General features: G+C 40.8%; 1 protein-coding gene across 4 annotated transcripts in view; it reads right to left on the bottom strand.

Moving 5' to 3' along the window:
• snx16 (sorting nexin 16) overlaps positions 1-18,143 on the bottom strand; it is a 46,035-nt gene extending 27,892 nt beyond the window's left edge. Inside the window, exons 1-5 of one of the 4 annotated variants that reach the window (XM_060824392.1) lie at positions 17,851-17,867; positions 17,386-17,428; positions 15,071-15,523; positions 6,695-6,781; positions 4,136-4,284 (exon numbers count right to left, since the gene is read on the bottom strand). In XM_060824392.1, the coding sequence (XP_060680375.1) occupies positions 4,136-4,284; positions 6,695-6,781; positions 15,071-15,445 (611 nt within the window). In that variant the 5' untranslated portion in view covers positions 15,446-15,523; positions 17,386-17,428; positions 17,851-17,867. Of the gene's footprint in view, positions 1-4,135; positions 4,285-6,694; positions 6,782-15,070; positions 15,524-17,385; positions 17,466-17,557; positions 17,730-17,850; positions 17,868-18,040 lie in introns of those variants that run through there. The other 3 variants (XM_060824391.1, XM_060824393.1, XM_060824390.1) reach the window with 3 other exon arrangements.
• Positions 18,144-22,869: the final 4,726 nt, after the last annotated feature.

The raw sequence follows: 22,869 nt of genomic DNA on the forward strand, positions 1-22,869 counted from the left end.
CTGTTTCCCTCGTCCTTTCACTGTCTCCACAATTGCTTTTTCTGCTTTGGGTTTTATTGGGTATTGCTGGTGGGGCTTATGCTCCGGTCCGGGAACACTTAACGGGCCTATGTTAACTAGACCTGTATCTAACTTTGTTTCTGCCCAGGCTCCGGGGATGGAGGTGCAGATGGCTCTGAATTCTGACTGTAGCCACTTGAAACTATTAAAGGTGACTCGTAAGTTTTCAAATCTCAGTTTCCCAACCGTCCTGTCTGGGCCAAATCAATTTCCCTTTTGCACAATTGAATAGAACATTATATTCTCTCATGAGATCATTGCCCATTATGGTGCCCTCGTTATTTTGGCATACATAGAGTTTAATGGGGATATTATAGTTTATTTCTACAAAGGTAGTTTTGCTGTTTTATTCCCTCCTACCCCAGTTAAGTAAATCATTTTATTTTGCGGGGTAAAGGTAAGTTTGTGATGGATACAGCCACTCCTGTGTCGACTAGCATTTCACATTTCCTGCCTCTATTACTGCGGGTATGTAAATTCTACCCTCTCCCTTACCCTCATGGATGGGAGCAGCATGGTGTAGTTGGTGCCCTATCCATAGATTATCCGGCTCTTCTCAAAACTGAATTAAAATTAAAACGTGAATTAAATACTTTGGGATGCAAGCAGCACTGATACTAAACTTAGAACATGCCTGTATGTTTATTCTTGGCTCCAATATGAAAAGTAGAACTAATTCTTGTCTTTAATCACTGCTGCTTACAAGTGGCTAACTAATTCATCTTAGTTAGTATCCTGACTTAAAGTGAACAGTGCTTCCTTCAAAAACCCAGATGAGTCTGCAGAACATTCTTGCTACACAGTTATAAAAGAAAGGCCCGAAAGGAAACCAATTTAGTTCTTTAATTGAAATGGGGCTTGAAACTATTAGAGACGAAGTGGAAGAATTTAATCTAACTACTCAGTTAAGGACCTTTTATTTTAAAAAGAGGTCCAAAAATGAACACAATCATACTGGAATTAGAAACAAAATGTACCACTGTTGAAAATTTATTCTGTAAATAAATGTAGTGCTAAATTAGCCTTAAATTTACACCTGAATTCATGCAGTGTTATTGTTCAAGCAGCTTATTTTAACATTAGAAGTGTGGGGTAGGAGTGGAAATACCAACAAAATCAAAAAGCTACCATGTTTGATTATTCCAGTTTAACAGATTGGGTGGAAAAAAAGACACGAGTTTCATCTATGTAGGAACATAAATAGACTAGATATTACACAATATTTCTGCTAGAAATTAAGCTCTGAGAATGTTTTTCTGGCTTAGATTTTTTTTTTAAAAAATTCATTTGTAGGATGTGGGCCTCACTGGCTGGACAGCATTTATTGCCTGTCCCTAGTTACCCTCGAGAAGGTGATGGTGAGCTGTATTCTTGAAACGCTGCTGTCCACCTGTTGGGGGATGACCCATAACACCATTAAAGGAGGGAATTCCAGGATTTTGACCCAGTAAGACTGAAGGAACAGCATTTTACTTTTAAGTCAGGATGTTGAATGGCTCGGAGGGGAATGTGCAGATGGTGGTGCTCCCATGTATTTGCTCTCCTTGTCCTTTTTGATGGAAGTGGTCATAGATGTGGAAGGTGCTCTTATGAGGATCTTTGGTGAATTCCTGCAGTGTGCAGATAGTACACACTGCTGCTGTTAAGGTACGGTGATGGAAGGAATGGAAGCTTGTGTCAATTAAGCAGGGCTGCTTTGTCCTGCATGGTGTCAAGCTTCTTGAGTGTTGAGCTTCACCCATTCAGGCAAGTGGGGAGTATTCCATCAGACTGCTCACTTGTATCTTCGAGATAATGGATTTGGGAGAGTAAGGAGGGGAGTTATTTGCTGAAGTATTCCTAGTCACTGACCTGGTCTTGTAGCCACTTTGTTTATGTGGCACATCCAGTTGAGTTTTTGGTGAATGCTAACCGCCACGATGATGAGCGTGGGGGAACTCAGTGATGGTATCACCCATTGAATATCACGGGACTGTGGCTTGAATGCTACTTGCCATTATGAGCCTAAGCCAGGATATTGTCCAGACCTTGATACATTTGAACATGCACTGTTTCATTATCTGAGGAGTCACAAATTGTGCTAAACATTGGCTAATATCCCAACTTCTGACCTCACTGATGAAGCTGCTGAAGATAGCTGGGCCAAGGACACTACTGTGCGGAACTTCAGCTGAGATGTCCTGGAGCTGCGATGACTGACCAACAACCATGAGCATCTTCCTTTGTGCCAGATCAGGCTCTAACTTAGTGGAGAGTTTGCTCCCAGATAATCACAGATTCTAGTTTTGCCAGGGTTCCTTGATACCACACTTGGTTGAATGTAGCCTTGTTGTCAAAGGATGTCACTCTCACATCACTTCTGGAATTTAGCTCTTTTGTCCATGCTTGAACCAAGGCTGTAATGAAGTCAGCAGCTAAATGGCCCTGGTTGAACCCAATTTGCGGGTCTATGAACAGGCCGCTTGCACTATTGACGACACCTTCCATCAGTTTACTGACGATCGAGAATAGACTGACTGCAGTATTTGGCTGGGTTGGATTTTTCCTGCTTTTTATGTTCAAGTTACTACTGGGAAACTTTCCATATTGTTGCGTAGATGCCAGTGTTAGAGTAAAAAGTGAGGTCTGCAGATGCTGGAGATCAGAGCTGAAAATGTGTTGCTGGTTAAAGCACAGCAGGTTAGGCAGCATCCAAGGAACAGGAAATTCAACGTTTCGGGCCAGAGTCCTTCATCAGGAATGATGCCAGTGTTGTAAGTGTACTGAAACAGCTTGGCTAGGGGAGCAACAAGCTCTGGAGAGTAAATCTTCAGTGCCATTGCTGGAATGTTTTTAGAGTCCATAGTATGCGGTGCTTCCGACTATTTCTTGATATTACTGAAATCTGTCTTGAAGTCATGCAGAGGTTATGTTATATAGAAGGCAAGTAAGTGTCTTTTGTTCTTTACTATCTACTGGGTTTGATCAGCTGAAGGAATCAGAGAAATAGTTTGGGATTTTTTTCTCCTATTCCTGTTTTGAATGCTCTAATAATACAGCTGCAGGAACAAGAAGAGTTTAGCCATGATGGTCCAGCTAATGTAGTATGGTGCAAGCTGGTCTTTCCTTGCCTGTCACATGCACTTCTTCGTGTGTTTGCATTTCTAAGTGTCTCTGGGCTATAGCTTTGAAAAGATGGATTAGTTAAATATTGTAGGACTACCTACTAAAGCTGGGTCTCTCTCTGCTCTTTTGTTTTACTGCTTTCAACTGTCACGTCTTTCATGATTTTTTTTGCAACTATTTAATATTAAATGTAAAAATGGCAAAACAACAGATTAGGTTTTAGAAAGTGGATATGAATCTGCAATAAGGACAATGCAACAAATGTTTTGAGTATGCAAAGAATTAACCTGACAGGCTCAGTCAAGCTTACAAAGTGGTGCACCTGCATGTACTGAAAGCTGTTTGCAGACAGGAAGAGCATATACACACACAGCATCTATTTCAACTCAACAAAATAGGCCATTCACTTAAACTATTTATTGGTTCATTTATCAGAGCAATGCCTTGTCCAAATCAAGCCAATTTACATGTTTCAAATTTAAACAAAACTCAGCTGTTAACTATCAATAACTAATTGGTACATTTTCCATGGTGATGCCTCTTAGTCTACTTGCTAACCAATTAGTACTTTCCTCTCATACAGTGTAAATGTTGGTATTCTCATTCAATCGATATTCTTGCAAATTGTCCTTGTGAGTGCAAAATCAAAAACTTAAACAAAAATGTCTTTTTTTCAAGTTCTAGATGATCAAACAACTAAAGAATATTAAGTTGAACCACTAACAAGCTGAAGTACTCCTTTTGCCCAATCACAGCTCTATGAAGAATGGGAGCATTTGCTTTAATAAAGCTGTGTAGTCAGACAATGAAACAGATAGTTGCTATAAAAATAGATTTGCAATTCCTTGGTGCCTTTTTACAAACTCTGGTTGCTCAGCTCTTTAATATCACTGCTTTTACGGTGTAATCACAGCTGCAATGTCAGAAAAGCTACGCACGTTAGGCATGATGTATAGAAAGATTACATTACCTGTTAGCAATATCTTTGTGTGCTACAAGATTTTGCAAAAACGCTTGCAGTCCTAGTTGTCGGTCTTCTAGAAAGTTAGGATCATAATTATCCTTGAACCAACGTTTGGGTGGAAGTGCAAGACGAAAACCAGGAAACATCTCCTTCAGCTGGAAGAAAATTGAAAAGTTTTTTTTGTTTATTCTGATTAAAAGAAATTTCTCGCTGGCTACATGTTCTTAGAATGGCCTGACCAAATTTCTTAGTCATATTAGATCTTCAGTGAGTCTAAAATATTATTTATCCATGCAAAAATTGCATGTCTAAAAATAAAGACAACTTGAGAATATTAAAATCTGGACACCTTGCAATGTACCTGAAGTATAAACCCTGTATTTTTCCTGTACACAAGATGAAATACTGATTTATAGCATTAGATTGTCTACTTATAAACAGATAAATCTCTTGAGAAGGGATAATTTTATTTTAATGAGTGAAACTAATTGCAAATAATTTCCATCACATTGATATGGTCAAATTGTAGATTTTGACTTAAAGTAATGAAACCTTGGAATACAGATCATTCTTCTAGAACGCGTGTTTCATTAACACAAATTTACTCTAAAGCGATTGATGATTTGAGGACACTGTTTCTAAAGTGTGAACTTTTAAAACACATGTTGGCTATAACGCAATTACATTGCCAACACTTTAAGCACCGTGTCTAAAGATTTTTCTGTAATGAGGGGCTGCACAACAACACAACCATTGTATTATATAAGAACTACCTGTAATACTATCATACTTAAATTACATAAAGATTGAAATGTAATGCTAAATTTTTTAACTATTAAAAATTTAAATTAACTGCTAAATTAGAGCCCTAATCAGGTCATATCACTTAATAAAAACAAAATCATAAAAAAAACTTAGAACAGAGCCATTTTCAAGAAAACAATTTATTTCATATACTCTATAGAAACAGAACACCAAAAAAATGTAACAGCACCTTTTAAAATATTAGCTGATTTTTAAAAACATTTGTTTGCATGATACAGACAGTGCTGGCAAGGCCACACATATTGACCATGTCAATTACCATAGCTCAGGGGATAAATATACAGTCTATTTTGATGCTATGCACTTAGACGAACCCTGCACTATGAACTCTGGTTCAACTTCACGCTAAAGGCTTGCCTTGCACTGTTTCCCCATCTCTGGGGCTTTTAAATGCTAATTCATTCAATAGAGTATTAAGTGTGTGAAGTTATGTTCAATGGAAAACAAACCTTGTCAAAATAGTTTTACATGAAACTATCTCACAATTATAAGGCTAGCAATTCAAGGTCTCTCTCTATCTATATATATCTATATCTTATATATATATATATATATATATAATATATTATATATACACACACACACACACACACACACACACACACCTTGCAATTTTTTTTCATTAAGTCATTATTCATGACCTGAATATTTAGATGTCCAACGTGCTTTGAAGTAGCAATTGCTAAGCCAATTATAAGAGTAAACCAAAACTGTTACAGTATGAAGTTGTGAATGAGGCTGAACTTAATAGAATCACCAAATAGCCACACTTTATATTAATTTTCAGCACAAAGATGATTTTGTGTTAAGAATGCAGAAGTCCCTTTTAAAAGCAATGATGACCTGAGCTGTAATAGTCCTCAAAACCACAACCATCTTCTTTTGGAGCGGTATGGTTCTAGTTACTGTATTCCTTTTTTATGATATCCACTAACTTTCACTAAGAATCCGAAATGATACATTCTGTTGAAAGTTGATTGGATGTCAAAAGTACCAATTCTTCTTTCCCTCCTCCTCTGAACTTCCGTCGTGAGGCAACAATCCTTTCTACCTGACCATATGCAACAAGGTTAATGTAGCTTCATTATAAGCATAGATTAGAAGTATATTTCTCCTTTCCTATCTTGAGGAGTGGCTTGCTTCAATGCAAATCTTAATTCTCACATCACCAAACTCAGCACAGGAAAAACCTGTTGGGTAAGATGTATCAATGTAGTACCTTGGTATCTGTATGGCTCAGTCATTTACTAGACAGTGCATTTACCTAATGAGTTAACAATATTAGAATCCTTAACTATGTTGGTGCAGCAACTTTAGGACTTATAGCACCACAGATTTAATGTGTTATCTTTCAGTTAGAGTAGAATAAACCTTTGTAAATGAGAAATACAGATTTGAACTCGAATACAGACAAACATATGGGTTAAGGGCAGGAATTCACTTGGTCCCTTAAGCTTGCCTTGCCTTTCACTATGATCATGGCTGATGATTATGACACATTCCTGCCACTTTCAATAACTTTTTGTCCCCATCACCCCAAAGCCTTGCTAATCAAGAAGCCTTAAAAGTATTCATTGTTTATTAAGAAAAGGGTTGCAAAGACCTCTGCAAAAAAAATTGAGAATTAGTATTTTCTCTGTTTACATTAAATCTGAAATCAGAATATTATGTATATTTATAGTACAACTTCAAAATAATTTTTTCTATTACTCTCACTACACAAATATGAAATTGACAAACCTTGTCATTGAGTCGTGAAAAATCTGTATACCTCCTAAACACCACCCAGTTCTCGTCAAGGTGATTTTTCACAAGTATCTTGTAAACCTACGATTAACAAAATAACATAATAGTATTAAAACAAAATTGTAACCACACTAGATTTTTAAAAATTAACAATTAATTATTCATATAATTAAAACAAACAATGTTTGAATTGAAAGTAGAAATAGAACTTCACTTCCAAAGAAAATACATTTTCACTCTTGAATGCCTTGTTAAAATGAAGAACACATTTTCTATTTCACGATTTACTCACTGCCTCAGGTGGGATGTAATTTCAATGCAGATCACGAATGTAGAGTTATATCTCTGAGGTTTAAATGCAGGGAAGAAACAAAACTAAAATGGAGAAATAGCTCATGTGAAAGATTTGATTTGATTTATTGCCATCACATGTACCAAGGTACAGTGATAAGTTTTGTTTTGCGTGCAGTAAAGGCAGACATGACATACAAGGATATACAGATCAGTGTTTAGATGAGCGAGGCACACAAAGCTACAACTACACAGGAGGTGCACAAAAGCAAGATCAACATTAGATTTGAAATTAGAGAGGTCCATTCAGCAGTCAAATAACACCTGGGAAGAAGCTGTTCTTTAATCTGTCCTCAAGCATTTCAAATGCATTTCTAAAATGGCCAAATAAATAAAAACCTTGATTATATTAAATACCATCACATACCATTTTTTTTGTTTGATAAAATTAGAGCATCATTTTAATGTTACTTGAAAGTTATGTTACATGCTCAGATTGCTTTACTATTTTTGCATGCAGTATTTCTAAGTCAAAACACCTCATTCTTTCCCATCTAAACGTGATGCATTGCTTACACTAAGTAATACTAATATGCTACTTATAAATAAAAGAAAAACATTGATGGGACCATTATATTGTCTAAATATCAAAAGAAAACTGATAACGTAGATTGTCAGTTGACTCATCATTCTATATCTCTGATGACTTTTGCTTCATAATCCTTTGAAATATTTTCCTTCCAAGAATTTATGCAACTTCCCCTTGAAAGTTAGCACTGTATCTGTTTTCATCACGCTTTCAGAAAATGCATTTACAATCTCAAACCGTGCAGTTTAAAATTATATTTCCTTATATTTTACAAGGCAAAATACTGTGTATGTTGTAAATCTGAATTGAGAATAGAAATACTGGAGTAACTGAGCAGGTCAGGCAGCATTTGTGCAGAAAAACTAAATATATTCTCCTGGCGATGACCTTTCACTAGAACAATGCCTCATTTTCTCTTTTATTTTTCTGGTCAAATCAGTATTCACCCATGTGCTTCTGCCACTGACAGCAACATTTCATTTACTCTAAGTTGTACATAATTTTGAACAACTCAAAAAAAAAGAACCTTTTCCCTTCCCTATGCATTTTTATCCACATCCAGGATAAAATATAGGTTGCATATAGGAAAACAAAAAATGCAATCAGGAAACTTGGTCAATTGCACAATTCCACTGAAAATAGAAATTTCAAATAAATGGTGTACAACTTGCAAAGAAATCTGAAACATCTCTGGTACTTGGGATCAGTCCACTCCGGATCCTAATTTTACGTTCTTATTCTTAAAATTATTTCTGCAGTGACGGATTACTTTTTTAACCTGAACATCACAAACGTTGAGCAATGAAATGAGCAATTCCAAATAATAGGATATTTAGGGAAAGTTAATCAGAATTGAGCACGTGAAACCATTCCAATTTGTTGCCGCTCAAGGTTACTTCAATATGATTCTTCTCCCAATGGACCAGAACTCATGTTCATGCAGCTGTCTGCAGAGGTTAAGAGATATATTTTAATGCCTTACAGCTCAATGTCCTTATAAATAAATGGATCCACCATGTTCCTTTAACTTTCAGGAAACTAAGCACAATATTGTACGTAGTTCTGTGTTCCAAATATTTACTAGTAATCTTCACCTATCCACATTTATAGTCATCTGTTTCTAAGAGTTCCAGCATTCTGCAGTAATTGGTTCATATTTATTTTTAAGCCAATAAGTGTCAGCTGGTGACGTGACTGTGTGACAACAGAGGCAAGTCCACTCCTGTCCTCAGCAGAGATCTCAGCAATCAAATTCCAGAAGGGATTGATGGATCCAACAGTGATATGAAACAGCAAATGTGGCCACTACAAAAAAGGTCTACTGCAGCCTTATATAGTTCAGAAAACAGATTAACCCACGCGATCTCACCCATTAAAAGTTTCTGGTCTGTATGCCTCATTGCAGTTATCGACAAAACCTCAGACAGTAAGTTTGTTAATTTTTGTTCTGAATTAGAACAATATTTTGGACTCTGACCTAAAGCTGAAAACTCTTGCTAGAGGATGGACAGTAATTCATCCAAATAGCTTCCCTAAATGTGAATTAAAACCAGAACAATGAGATCCATTGGATTCAATGAGGACAACTACAATTGCATACAAATTTCAACCATACCAAAAGCAGGACTTATGCTTGATTTCTCTCTCTCTTCACCTTAGACTGGAAAGATCTAATCGCTAAGGCTTTTCAAAACTTTTCCAACATTCAAAAACGTCAAAGAAGGTTTATTGCATATGAGGGGTAAGAGGCCTACAGAAGCTAGAGATCAGAGTAGACAGCGTGGTGCTGGAAAAGCACAGCAGGTCAGGCAGCATCCAAGGAGCAGGAAAATCGACGTTTTAGGCATAAGCCCTTCATCAGGAATTAGGCTTGTGGGCCAAGGGGGCTGAGAGATAAATTAGGTGAGGTGTGGGGGGGGGGGGGGGGGGGGGGGGGGGGGGAAAGAGGGGGGAGGTAGCTGAGAATGCAATAGGTAGATGAAGGTGGAGGAGAAGGTAATAGGTCAGAGAGGAAGGTGGAGTGGATAAATGGGAAGGACAATGGCCAGGTGAAGAGGGTGGTGCTGAGTTGGAAGGTTAGGACTGGGAAAAGGTGAGAGGAGGGGAAGTGGGAAATTGGTGAAATCCACATTAATCCTGTGTGGTTGCAGTGTCCTAAGGCAAAAAAATGAGGTGTTCTTCTTCCAGGTGTCGGGTGGTTAGGGTTTGGCGATGGAGGAGGCCCAGGACCTGCATGTACTCGGCGGAGTGGGAGGGGAAGTTAAAGTGTTCAACTACAGAGCGGTGAGGTTGATTGGTGGGGGCGTCCCAGAGATGTTCCCTGAAACAATCTGCAAGTTGTGTCTTGTCTCCTTGATGTAGAGGAGATCACATCGGGTGCAACAGACTCAGTACATGACATTTGTGGAAGTACAGGTAAACTTCTGTTGGATGTGGAAGGATCCTTTGAGGTGAAGATAGAGGTTTTGCATTTCTTGCAGAGGCAGAGGAAGGTGCCTGGAGTTGGGTCTGTTATCTGCCCTTGACTTCTTCATTTCTAACTGCTGTCATGACATATACAGCCTCAACCTGTCCATGCCCCTCACCCTCTCCAACCTCCTGCCCTTGCAATGCACAGCCATTCCATTCCCTCCGTTCCAACCCCAACATCACCATCAAACCAGTAGACAAAGGGGGGGGGGGGGGGGGGGGGGGGAAATGTGTGCTGTGGTAGTTTGGCACTCTGACCTCGACACCACTGAAACCAAGCGCCAACTCAGACAACTCCTCCTATTGTCCCCTCGACCACGACCTCACCTTCCATCACCAAACCATCATCGCCCAGACTATCCACAACCTCATCACCTCTGGGGATCTTTTGTCTACAGCCTCCAACCACACAGTCCAAGAAGGCCGCACCGCTCCATCTACCTCCTACTGAAGATTCACAAACCTGACTGCCCTCAACTCATCGTCTCAGCCTGCTCTTGCCCCAACAAATTCATCTCTGCCTACCTTGACACTGCCCTGCTCCCTTAGTCCAGGAACTCCTCACCTACATGCAGGACACCATCCAAGCCCTTCACCTCCTCCAAATCTTTTGTTTCCCCGGCCACCTACACCTTATCTTCACCAGGGACATCCAGTCCCTTGACACATCTATCCAGCATGATGACAGCCTCAAAACCCTCTGTTTCTTCCTCTCACGCCGTCCCAACCAGTACCCTTCCAGTGACACCCTCATCTGCCTGGCAGAACTGGTCCTCATACTCAACAACTTCTCTTTCCAATCCTCCCACTTCCTCCAAACCAAAAGGGTAGCCACGGGCACCTGAATGGGCCCCAGCTATGCTTGCCTCTTTTTCGGGTACGTGGAACAGTCCATCTTCCGCAGCTACACCAGCACCATCTTATCCCCCACTTTTTCCCTCCGCTACATCGATGACTGTATCAGCACTACCTCATGCTCCCACAAAGAGGCTGAACAGTTCATCAACTTTACTAACACCTTTCACCCCGACCTCAAATTCACCTGGACCATCTTGGACACCTCCCTCCCCTTCCTGGACATCTCCATCTCCGGTGACAGACTAACTACGGACATCTACTAGAAACCAACCGATTCCCACAGCTACGTGGACTACAGCTCCTCCCACCCCACCTCCTGCAAACACGTCATCCCTTATTACCAATTCCTCCACCGTATCTGTTCCCAGGATGACCAATTCCACCACAGAAAATCCCAGATGGCCTCCTTCTTCAAAGATCACAATTTCCCCTCCCACGTGGTTGATGATATCCCCCAGCTCATCTCTTCCATTTCCCACATCTCCGTCCTGAAACCCCACCCAACAAAGAGAGAAACCCACTGATCCTCACCTTCCAGCCCATTAACCTCCATATACATCGCATCATCCTCCACAACCGACAAACAGACCTCACCACTCAGGATATATTTCCCTCCCCACGCCTATCATCTCTCTGTGACTCACTGGTCAGATCCACATCCCCCCACCAGCCCACACCCCACTCCTGGCATCTTCCCTTGCCACCGCAAGAAGTGCAAAACTTGCATCCACACCACCCTGCCGGCCCACAAACCTCATTCCTGATGAAGGGCTTATGTCTGAAGCATCGATTCTCCTGCTCCTCGGATATTGCCCAACCTGCTGTGCTTTTCCAGCACCATACTCTGGACTTGTTACATATTATATTTGGGAGCTTAGGTATAAATTGGAGGAAAAATTATTTTACCTTTCACTGCTGTTAAGGGTGACTTGTTTGCTTTTGAATAAAGGTTAAAAACTCGTTTCTGAAAATCTAGTTTAAAAGCAGCATTTCAAAGAAACAATGCAACATTAGCTAAATATTTCGCCTCTTTTCTATATAATCTAATGCGGAATCCTTTGCTAGCCGAAAAATAACATGACAATAACATGTCAAATAAATAAAAGCATGGGGGAAAGCCATTCGCTCATTCACCCATGACAATTTCTTGGCCAGAGTCCACTTCCTTGTCTTGAAATTACACAAAAGAGTGATAAATTAACTGTTTGCAGTTAGTGCATTCTCTATGGCAACAGGTCTATCAATCAAAATCCACTCAATGAATCTGCAACTTCTCATGCACTATAAATTTTTGTTCACTGTGTGATTTGGTATTCTTGTGATTCTGTCCTGATGATTGCAACACACCGCTTTTATATTTTATAAAAAATTTTCTCTTCATTTATCCATTAATATCTTGAGACTTCTGTTACATTTTCAAGTTATTCTATAAAATGGTTATTGTTATTCTATAAAATGGTTATTGTTAAAACCATAAATTCATACAATTAGCGAGATGATAAAAGTACAAACTGATTAACTGCAATTCAAATAATTGTTATGCTACATGCTCTAAACCATTTACAAAATGATTTTCCCTCTACATATCACAAAACAGTAATTTGATATGCTTTTTCACTGGTATTTGAAAACATGCACAATATCTAATAATTGTGTTACAATCCTACAAGGCTGTGGCTGATGGGGCAATATGATTTGTTAAAAATCATTCAAGTTAAACCTTATATTAGTAACTGAGACTAAAAGATTTGCATAACAGGATACAGCACTTCTGTACATAGACATTGCTATGTAGTTTGTTACAGTCTTACAAGATGGCAAACCTCAACCCAATTTATTTTTAAAGATTCAATCTGAATACTAGAGTAGAAAGGAAAACCATAAACTTTAACTGGATCATTCAATAAAAGCTTTAGAAATCAGAACATTAAATTCCATCACAGAAACTGCTCACTGGTGATATCTGCACAAATTTAGTCTAATTCCAGCCTTCCGTTCATCCCCTGTAACTTGCAACTCTTGCCTTCGCAAGTATCTACTTGTGCTTGTGATGACCCATGTACTTTTTTTAAAAAATATTTTAATGTAATGTAATTTCCCTTTGAGTACATTGTCTCCTTTAAAACTGAAGGAGATTGGGAGCGTGCTTAACAGATTTCCAAATATGACATCGTCAGGATGAAGAAATGCCCATGGAACCTGAAGTTGCCATCAAGATGAACAATGAAAATAAAGAGTTAAGTGCAGATGTATTGACTTTTACAGTTGGTCTTTACACCATAGAATCCAGAACACAATTTTTTTTCTATAAAGAGGAAACAAACAAGATTTTCCATAAATGGAAAGGTTCTGGTGTTGAAGTAGGTCTATTTGAAATGGTTCTGTATTACCATGTGTGGTATACATCACAGCTAAAGCCAGGAAGGGCAGGAGATTGTGAATTCCACAAAGACTAATTGTTGCTGTTTCACTATTGCCAGAGACATGAGACGTTTTTTATGGTCACAGAAGGGAGGTTCCAGGACATTTGGAGTGTCCTCATTAGAGAGAATGAGTTTGTACTTGTGTACCTTGTCGGTGTTTACTGTACCTAGGACTTTGTGGAACGCTTCAGAGAACACCTCAGGGACGCCTGGACCAACCAACCCAACCACCCCGTGGCTCAACACTTTAACTCTCCCTCCCACTCCACCGAGGACATGCAGGTCCTTGGACTCCTCCACCGGCAAAACACAACAACACGACGGTTGGAGGAAGAACGCCTCATCTTCCGCCTGGGAACCCTCCAACCACAAGGGATGAACTCGGATTTCTCCAGTTTCCTCATTTCCCCTCCCCCCACCTTGTCTCAGTCGGTTCCCTCAACTCAGCAACGCCCTCCCAACCTGCAATCTTCTTCCTAACCTCTCCGCCCCCACCCCACTCCGGCCTATCACCCTCACCTTGACCTCCTTCCACCTATCACATCTCCATCGCCCCTCCCCCAAGTCCCTCCTCCTTACCTTTTATCTTAGCCTGCCTTGCACCCTCTCCTCATTCCTGATGAAGGGCTTATGCCCGAAACGTCAAATTTCCTGTTCCTTGGATGCTGCCTGACCTGCTGTGCTTTAACCAGCAACACATTTTCAACTTTGTGGAATTTAACTGTGGTGAATACAACTCAAAAGGGGATGGAAGTGAAAGGACCTCCAAAACAGTTAATAAGGTTTCTTAAGGTGTCATGTGTGTGGAAAGTGCACATCTTTTTGTATGGACTATTTAAAATTGCATTTACATTTTTATTTTAAATATCCTTCATCATACCTTAATAAAAAAAATGTGCCAAGCAATTGCTACAGTAATTGTGCCAGAGGCAACTTTATAGTTTAAAGTGGTCTATAGTTATAATCATTCATCACAAATAGAAAAAAATATGAACTAAACTATGTTTTTACAGAACCTTTCAATCCTCTGGATCTCCCAAAATCTTTCTTTTGAATGTAACATCACCATTATATATGTAAATTAAACCTTTTAAAACACTAAAATGTCAAACAAGGCCAAACTCCTCTCAACCATTAGCTGAAACAATTTAAAAACTTTCTACTCTAAAACTAATACTGGAGGGTGCAGATCCACTGGCAACACACTTTTCTTTAAAAATGGCTGCTTACAATCTCCCATACTTAGCTCATCCAATGACGCAAACAAGAAAATAAATGGAATGTGATACAAAAATTTGTTCCGCCTGTGTAAGCACTACTTTCAGTTCTTTTCTTTGATCTGAGAGGTCAAAGGAGGTGGGGAGTCCTAGGGAACTGCTGTGTCTGATGAACTACAAAAACAGAGGAAGTCAGAGAAATTGCAATTACTTTGAAAGATGTCTGAGCAAAAACAAGCAGGTTTTGCAAGTTTGCATGCAAAGGAACAGTAGTGAAACAGTGAAGCCACAGTGAACGCCCAAAACTAGATTAATTATGTGTAGAAAGCTAAGCTTCAGATGAACTGAGCAAATTGTTTCATCAATTTGAGGTCAGAGAAGGGAGACTTGAAAGTTCCATATTATCTGGACTGCTGTAGCTAGAGCAAGAGTGAGTTTGCGACTGTGTCTGTTATCAGTATTAACAGAGTCTAGCAAGAAACAAGAATATTTATTAATAAGCATTGACAAAAGTACTACTTACTGTGAATTTTGCCCTTTCTTCCATTACTTCATATCCCAACATAGTAGGTGTTGCAGGTCTCTCTTCCCAGTTTGCTATTTCAGTTTCTTTTTCAGATTCCGCAGTTTTGGAAGAATATGCAATAGATGTGTTTGCACCATTGAGCTTAGTTCGTAGCAAAGGACTATTATTTGTTGAGTTTGTGGAAGCTAGGTGCTCAGAGGTAACTGTCTTTTTAAATCCACCAGAATGCACATCACTAACTTGACCTTTTGAAGAATTTGAACTGGTGGATACACTGTCCAAAGACTGAAGTGAAGAACTCCTCCGACTTCTACTTGTAGCTGTTCCAGAAGTCCCAACCGGCATGGGGACAGGGACAAATGAAGTGGTCATCCTTCTACTAGTACAATTGCTGGAATTAGTTTCTTCCTACCAGGCATAAGAGGCGGCAAATGAACTTGACCTTTCAACCTACAAAATTGAGAAGAAAAATATTAAAGCATTATTAATTTTGGATATATGAAACATTATACCGATGTCTCAAAAAGTGACATCTTAGATGCTACACAAGTATACGATACTTAGAGTTGGAAAGCTAAATCTGAAACTATACACTTTGCTACACCCAAACAATTTAAGTAGATAATTAAGAACAAATACCACAAAGTATTACGTATGTAACAGTACAATGCCGATAGCAACTACTGAAATTGGTGATTTAAGTCACAGCATCAGATACATTTCGCTATCTATTTCTTCAATGTAAGAATGTGGTTGGTTGACAACCTTGTGATAATATATGAACAGAAACACAAGTATTGTGGTTCATAAAAGTGGCAACTGAATTAATGCAACTATACTAATAATAAACTTTTGTACAAACAGCAGGAAAAGAGTGAACAAATCTGATTCCAAGTCACTTTCCCCAACTCCCTTTCCCCAACTCCTTTGCTGAAGGCCATTTCAACCAAGTTTCACAGGCAGTTTTCTAGTAACTTGTCAGTCATTTTTCATAAATAATCTCTGCTTGTTGCAGAAATGTATCTAACAATGTACTTCACAGTGAGGCAAGTTGATGACAAATCCAACAATGATACTTTCAAGAAGTGATAGTTTAGGATAGTTTACTTCCTCATTAATCATAGTGAGAAGACTTGTGATAAACCAAGCCCACAACCAAAGTGGCAAATTGGGTAACTTGTCAATCTTACTTTTTTTAGTTTTGAAAGCATTCTCACCTATATCATGACTTTTGCCACTTAGTATATCCCAAAGTACTTCACAGTCTATGAAGCTGTTTTAACATGTTGTAATTTAGGAAATGGAGTAACATACTGTACACAGCAAGCTCCAATGAGCTATTTTAGCTATGTCACCTGAGGAATACCTATCACGGAGAACTGAACAGTTACTCTTGCCAATGGTGGAATGGTATAGACTGGAGCCTTAACTGCAGGAGCAGATAGCTCTGCAATAGGTTTGTAGATTTATGAAAAGGGTAAGCCATGGCCAGTTTTAGCCAAGTCAGGTGGACTGGTTGAAATGCCTCAACAGAAAGATGGAGACCTCTGGCACAATTGAATTGAAGTGTAGGTTTGAACTTGGTACTCATGTCTTAAAAGGGACATGAAAAAACAACCTTTCAATTCAAACATGGGAGTGCAACTACTGAGCAAAAACTGACTGCTTCAATATATGACTGAGCACCAAACTGTATCTTATCAGTAAGCTGTTCAGGAGTGAAGTCCTCAATACCTAATTATGGAACATCAGCTCAACCATCTGCATTAAACTCTTACACCACAGAGTAAAAAACAAAAGAAATGTGGAAGCTGGAAATCAGAAACAAACATTCTGAGGAAGGGTCACCGGTCCTGAAATGTTAACTCTGATTTCTCCCCACAGAGTGGGCAAAGAGTAGAACTGGAAAAAGCATGAGTCTAGCAGCATCAGAGGAGGAGAGGCGACGTTTGAGGTAGAAGCCCTCCATCAGGACTTTCTCTGCACAGATGCTGCCTGATCTACTGAGCTTTTCCAGCAATTTGTTTCTTACACGACAGAGCCGTGTAAATATTTTCATCCACGCTAAACAGAACTATGGATAGTTCAATTAATTGACGGCATGGGGTAAACAGACACCTTATTTTTATTCTCTTATGAGTAAAAGGCCGCCTAAATACAGGCCAATTAGCCGTGACAGAGCTGCGCATGCCTGTGAAAGCAGAGGCGTTAACGTGTATGTTGATCAGTGATTTAAGGTGACAGTCAGTGTGGTATATTGGCGGACCGTGTGTTTAATGTACACTACTGTACCGTATTGCTCAGTGTTATACCTTCACTCTCGGATACGATGCTCTAAGTCATGAAGCTGTGATCCTGGGCGGACAGATATTAAACTCCATCATCCAGCCCCTGAAACAAATCAGGTTTACCCCCCCCCATCCACCCCCAGCTCTTTGAGGAGTTTACAAACCTCCCCGCCCCCGCCTCACGGCTGCAGCTCACCGAGAGGCCGCGAACATCACTCCCCAACCCCGCCGCCGCGTCAACCGGCTCCCGGTCACAACGCTCCTGACTGAGCGGCGCGCGCCTCCGCCTCCCCCGTGCTCGCCAGGCGCCGCGCGCGCCTCTGTTCCCCCGTATTCCCCGGGCGCCGCGCGCGCCCCGCCTTTCTTGATTCGCTTGGCGCCGCGCGCGCCCCTCTGTTTCCCCCCCCCGTATTCCCTGGGCGCCGCGCGCGCCCCCGCCTTTCTTGGTTCGCTTGGCGCCGCGCGCGCCCCCGCCTGCCCCCTACTCACTGGACGACGCTCACTTAGCGGCGCGCGCCCCCGCCCTCCCCCAAACGGCAGATGCAAACAGTGTCACGCGACCAGGCTGCAGCCACGGAGCGAACATGCGGCGGCGGGTATTATTACAACAACAACCCGCAGGCACAAAGAAAAACACAATCCCTACAAGGGGGGCAATCTCCAGGCGCACTGCACTTACCCTCACAGACAGATCAGCTACTCAAATCACAACAAGGCACCTCCAACTAACAGAACATCGGGAAGCGGGCGGCTCCGTTCACCATGTGACCTGCAGCTTCAGACAGCCCAGGAGATTAACTGCTGATTGCTCATGAAGTAAAACTCCAACTGGAAAGTACAGATATAGGGGTGGGTGAAAGGTATTGACAGGGCTGTCAATCTTCTAGAAGCTACCCTGGAGTCTCCAAGACTTAAAGGCTAATCTGAACACTGCAGAGAGCAGGCTATAGAAACAATATCACGGGGGCATAAGAAAAGAAAACAATTGTGCAAGAAAAATGAATTGATAGGGGTGGCTGGAGTTGGAACTCTCCCTGTCAGCAATACATCCAACCAGGTGTCTGCCATAATAAATAGTGCTTAAACTCCTGGAGCATTGACCCATATGATGCACACTTGTGCTGCTAAGCAACTGTACAAATAATTGACAAAGAATTGTGGATGCTGAAAATCTGAAATAGCTGGAGAAACTCAGCAACATCTGAAGAGAACACAAAGTCAGTGTTTCAGGATCAGTGGCCCTTCTTCAGAACACCTCAAGTTAGGAGTAAAGTTGGATTACAATATGTTAATATGGTTGAAGGCTTACATCCTAATTCACATATTTGAATGTCAGCCTGATGATCCATTCTTGATTATTATATTCCTTTAGACACCCACCTATCAACCATTGAAATTTTTGGTGAAGCTTTCTCCAGTGCATCTGGATGGAATCTTATAGCAGTCCGAGCAACATCAGTTCTGATGAGATTTGTGGCAGAATTGGAGAAGTCTGATGAGGCCTATCTTGACAGTAGAAGAATTTCATTATTTTTATGTTTTTGTTGTGTGGTGGGGCAAGTTTCTCAAAGGCAGTGGCGTGATGGCAATTAAAGGGAATTATTCCATTTGAAACATTTTTGTAACATCACAATTCACAAAAATTTAGCTTCCTTTCTTGCCAAATGCCCCAAGCAAACTTGATGTCAAAAAATCATGACCTGGAAATCTGAGTAGGTAACCAGCAAGTTCAGCTTGCTTCTGGTTGCTTGAACTTTCTATGTTCTCAGCACAGCACCTCAGGGCATAATCTACAGACATTAGCCATATGCATCCTGCAGCCATCTACATTAGCATCTGACATTTGGAAACTTCTCTTGACCATCACGGCAACTCTCCGATCAATTTGCAGGGTGCTTAGTGTGAGAAACAGAACTCACTCATAACTCAGCCTGAGACAAAGCCTTGGAAAGAAGAACAATTTATTATAGCCTTGCAAGTACCGGACCCTTCTGCAATCAAGCAGAAATGCACGTGAAAATAGAGCCTGTTAGCATTCTTATTCAGTTTACAAGTTGTGGAATCACGCCTCCCTTTTCCCATCCTATCATAAGCTGATTACCTCACTTGTTTTTTTCTCTCTAGTTATTTTCTTATCTGGCCATCTTGCTGTCCTTGTCTGCATTTTTTTGTTTCTTGTTTGTTAAAGCTTGTTCTTTTATCCAGTTTCTCTTATCATACTATAAGCTTTATTGTGAAATGCCCCTGCTGCTTCTTTTTGTGGTCAATTACAACACTTTAAAGTTATTTCCTAGCTTAAAACTATTTTCTTTAAAAGATCCTCTGTATTCATTAAAGTCTTAGCCTTAAGTATGCTACATGCTACAAGAATTCCGTGATCATTTGTATAATGTCCCCTTCCCCTCCCCTCACCCATCTACAAAAACAACATTTCTAATCTCCCACAATTCCCCCCTTTTTTTTAAACTGTTGTTTCTGCACTTATTAGGTCTCCTTTAATTCATTTTCTTATTTTCTGCCCTCTTAAACATTTTGGCGATGAGGTTCACAATCTTACATTTTGCATTTGTGTTGTTCTTCCCTCGAACTCTAGAAGCATTCTTTGACTTTCTCTTTGTTGCATATCATCTACTGATTGTAAAAGCATCTGATGATTTATTTGGGTTCCTTCCCAAGAGATGTCATCAGTCAGCTCATTACCCATTTTAGGACATTGAACCCTACAATCAGACCCACTAATATCAATAATTCATAGATAGCTAGATTGACTAACCACCTTCTCCAACCAATCAATCCCCAATTCCCCCATTCCCATCCTTTTTCGTTCCAGTACTGATTACCGGCCTCCCTTATCTTGGCGATTTTATCTCGCACATGTTTGGAGATATCAGGAATGTTAGAGGAGACCTCTGGCATGTATGTACAACATTCCTCTCCAATTAGTGCACAGGTACCACCCTTCCCTGCTAGAATATAATCCGGAGCCATCCTGTTCTGAAGGGTCGTTAGCCTAGTGGCAATCATTTCGGTTGCTATGGCTGCTACTTGGGATTGGGTTTCGACCAATGCATCAGCAGTATTGTTGGAAGCCGCCAACTGCTTGAGCGGTCCCATACATAGGTATCAAAGTCCAGAGGAGGCGATCTCCTTCGGTTACTTTCCGGGTTACTCACCTTCCTGTTTATTCCCAGGTATTTTTGGGGCTCTCTTTAACAGCCTCAAGTGGGGAATTAAAAGGCAATGCCTTTCTGGTTTTGAGATAGTGTCTGAACTGGATGGTGCCAGCACCCATTCCCGTTACATCCGCCACTCCAAACGTACTTCTCGACGGGGATAAATGGGTAGGCCTTGAAGCGACACACCCAATATGGCCCATTCAATACTTGGGGAATGGTTGTGACCGTGCCTTGCTGGTGTAGACACAAGATGATTTTCCTAATCGGAAGGGCAGAAACAAGTGGTATCTACTGCTCCTTTTGGTGGGGAAACTCTAAGGCCATTGATAGCACCCAGAGTTTCTCGGGGCTGGTCGAGGGAACCACCCCGCAAAGTTATAATTACCCCTGTCAGGTCTCCAAGTTGTATCATTTGAGCCCGAGTCAAATTGTTGTACATCGTACACTTCTTCTTTGGTAAGTGGTATTACCGTGAGAGGAATTCCAGATTCCCCATGGTGTGGTATCTCCGCACATACCCAACAGCCAGTATGCCCCTTTAGTTTAACATAATTCTGTTAAAAGTGGTAAAGTGATTCCCCCCCCCACCTCCCCGGCAGCTAGCACCAATATTATCGCGACAACATAAAGCTGACCATTCATTTCAGCTCACAATCCTATCTGTCTATTTCCTAACCCTTTAAATACCAGGGAGAAGTGAGTCCATGCAACACTTACAATTGTTTTGGGATACAGTTTTTTTTTAATCAATACTTAATAGTCTCTTATCTCAGTCCATTCTTTTTGCTCAGCTTGACTTTCAGAGGGTTGTCTGTAGGATGAGCTTGCCACTCTGTCGGAGGGGAAGGAGCGTCCACCAGGCCCTTAACATGAGTGTGATGACTCCACCCTTTTTCAGCAGTCCAGACAGCTGTTTCAGTAGTCAGGAGGGTTAGGAACAGTCCCTCCCAGCTTGGGTGCAGTTTGGTATCTTTCCAGGTTTTGATCAGGACCCAGTCACCCGGTTGTATTCGATGTACGGCGAACTTAAGTGGAGATGTCTGGGTCAACAGACCCTTCTGCCTAAGGACAGACAAGGAAGAGCTGAGCGCCACAATATAGTTCTTTAACAAACTTATCATTGAACTCTACAGTTAGTAATTGTCCTGTCACTTCCTCATTATTTCCTCTAATTAGGGTTGGCTCAAAAATAGGCACTAAGAATTCCTTGCCTTTTACTCCGGAAACCCTGAGATTCTTGTTAGTCAATTCAACGCCGGTAGGTCTAAAACTTAGGGATGACCGTGCCGCTCCTGTGTCCACCAAAAATATTGCCTCCTCTCCTTCAGGTCCCACCTTTAAATTTATGAAGGGTTCCCGGTGGGTCTCAGGAGGAAGGAACCCCTGACTCCCCTAATCTTCATCTAAAGTCATTAGGGAAATGGCTTCCCTTTCTCGTGCTCATTCTGGGCATTCCCGTTTAAAATGCCCCACTTTCCTGCAATGGTAACACCCTGCCTGTTGCCTCCTCTCCCGTGTGTCCGACCTTTGTCTTTCGTGTCTTCCCCTACCCTTCCTATTATCCCCTGATCCCATTCTCCTTTTTGTTATTTTTTTCTACTGCCTCCACCATCATTTTGGCTTTCTGTTTCTGCTTCTCGTTTTCCCTTTTCACATACACTTTCTGTGTCTCACATAGCAGTTCTTCCATCTGTCTTTCACTCCATCCATCTAATTTCTGTAACTTCTTTTGTATGTCCGGCCATGATTTAGTTACAAACTGGACCTTTAAGAGTCCCTGTGCTATCGGATTATTGGAATCTATTCCTGGATACTTTCTTGTGGCCTCCTTGAGCCTTTTAAGAAATGCAGAAGGGGTTTCATCCTTCTCTTGTCATACTTCAAAGGCCTTAACAAAGTTTTGTGATCTAGGTGCTGCTTCTTTAATTCCTAATATTACCATTTCTCGTAGATCCCGCATTGACTCCCTATCTTCTCTGTTATTATTTTCCCAATGAGGATCAAAATTTGGGAATTTCTGTGAATTTTCCCTTCTTCCCCAACTGGGTGCTTCTTTTCCCATTCCTATAAAGCCGCTCTCCTAATCATACCTTGTTCTTCCCCTGAAAATAATGTTCCTAAAATTGCCATCAGTTCTCCCCAGGTATATAAATTAGGCCCTAGGAATTGATCTAATTGTTCGGGCTGGTCCAACTGGATCCTCTATTAAACTTTTCATTTCCTTTTTAAAGGCCCTAACTTCACTGCTAGTTAAGGGAGCATTTACATATGCGATTGCAGCTTCCCCAATTGGAACCTCTCTTAATTTTATAGTTAATTTTATATCTGCCAT

The sequence above is a fragment of the Hemiscyllium ocellatum genome, chromosome 4, assembly GCF_020745735.1.
Source record: "Hemiscyllium ocellatum isolate sHemOce1 chromosome 4, sHemOce1.pat.X.cur, whole genome shotgun sequence".
In the NCBI taxonomy this organism is placed as follows: domain Eukaryota; kingdom Metazoa; phylum Chordata; class Chondrichthyes; order Orectolobiformes; family Hemiscylliidae; genus Hemiscyllium; species Hemiscyllium ocellatum.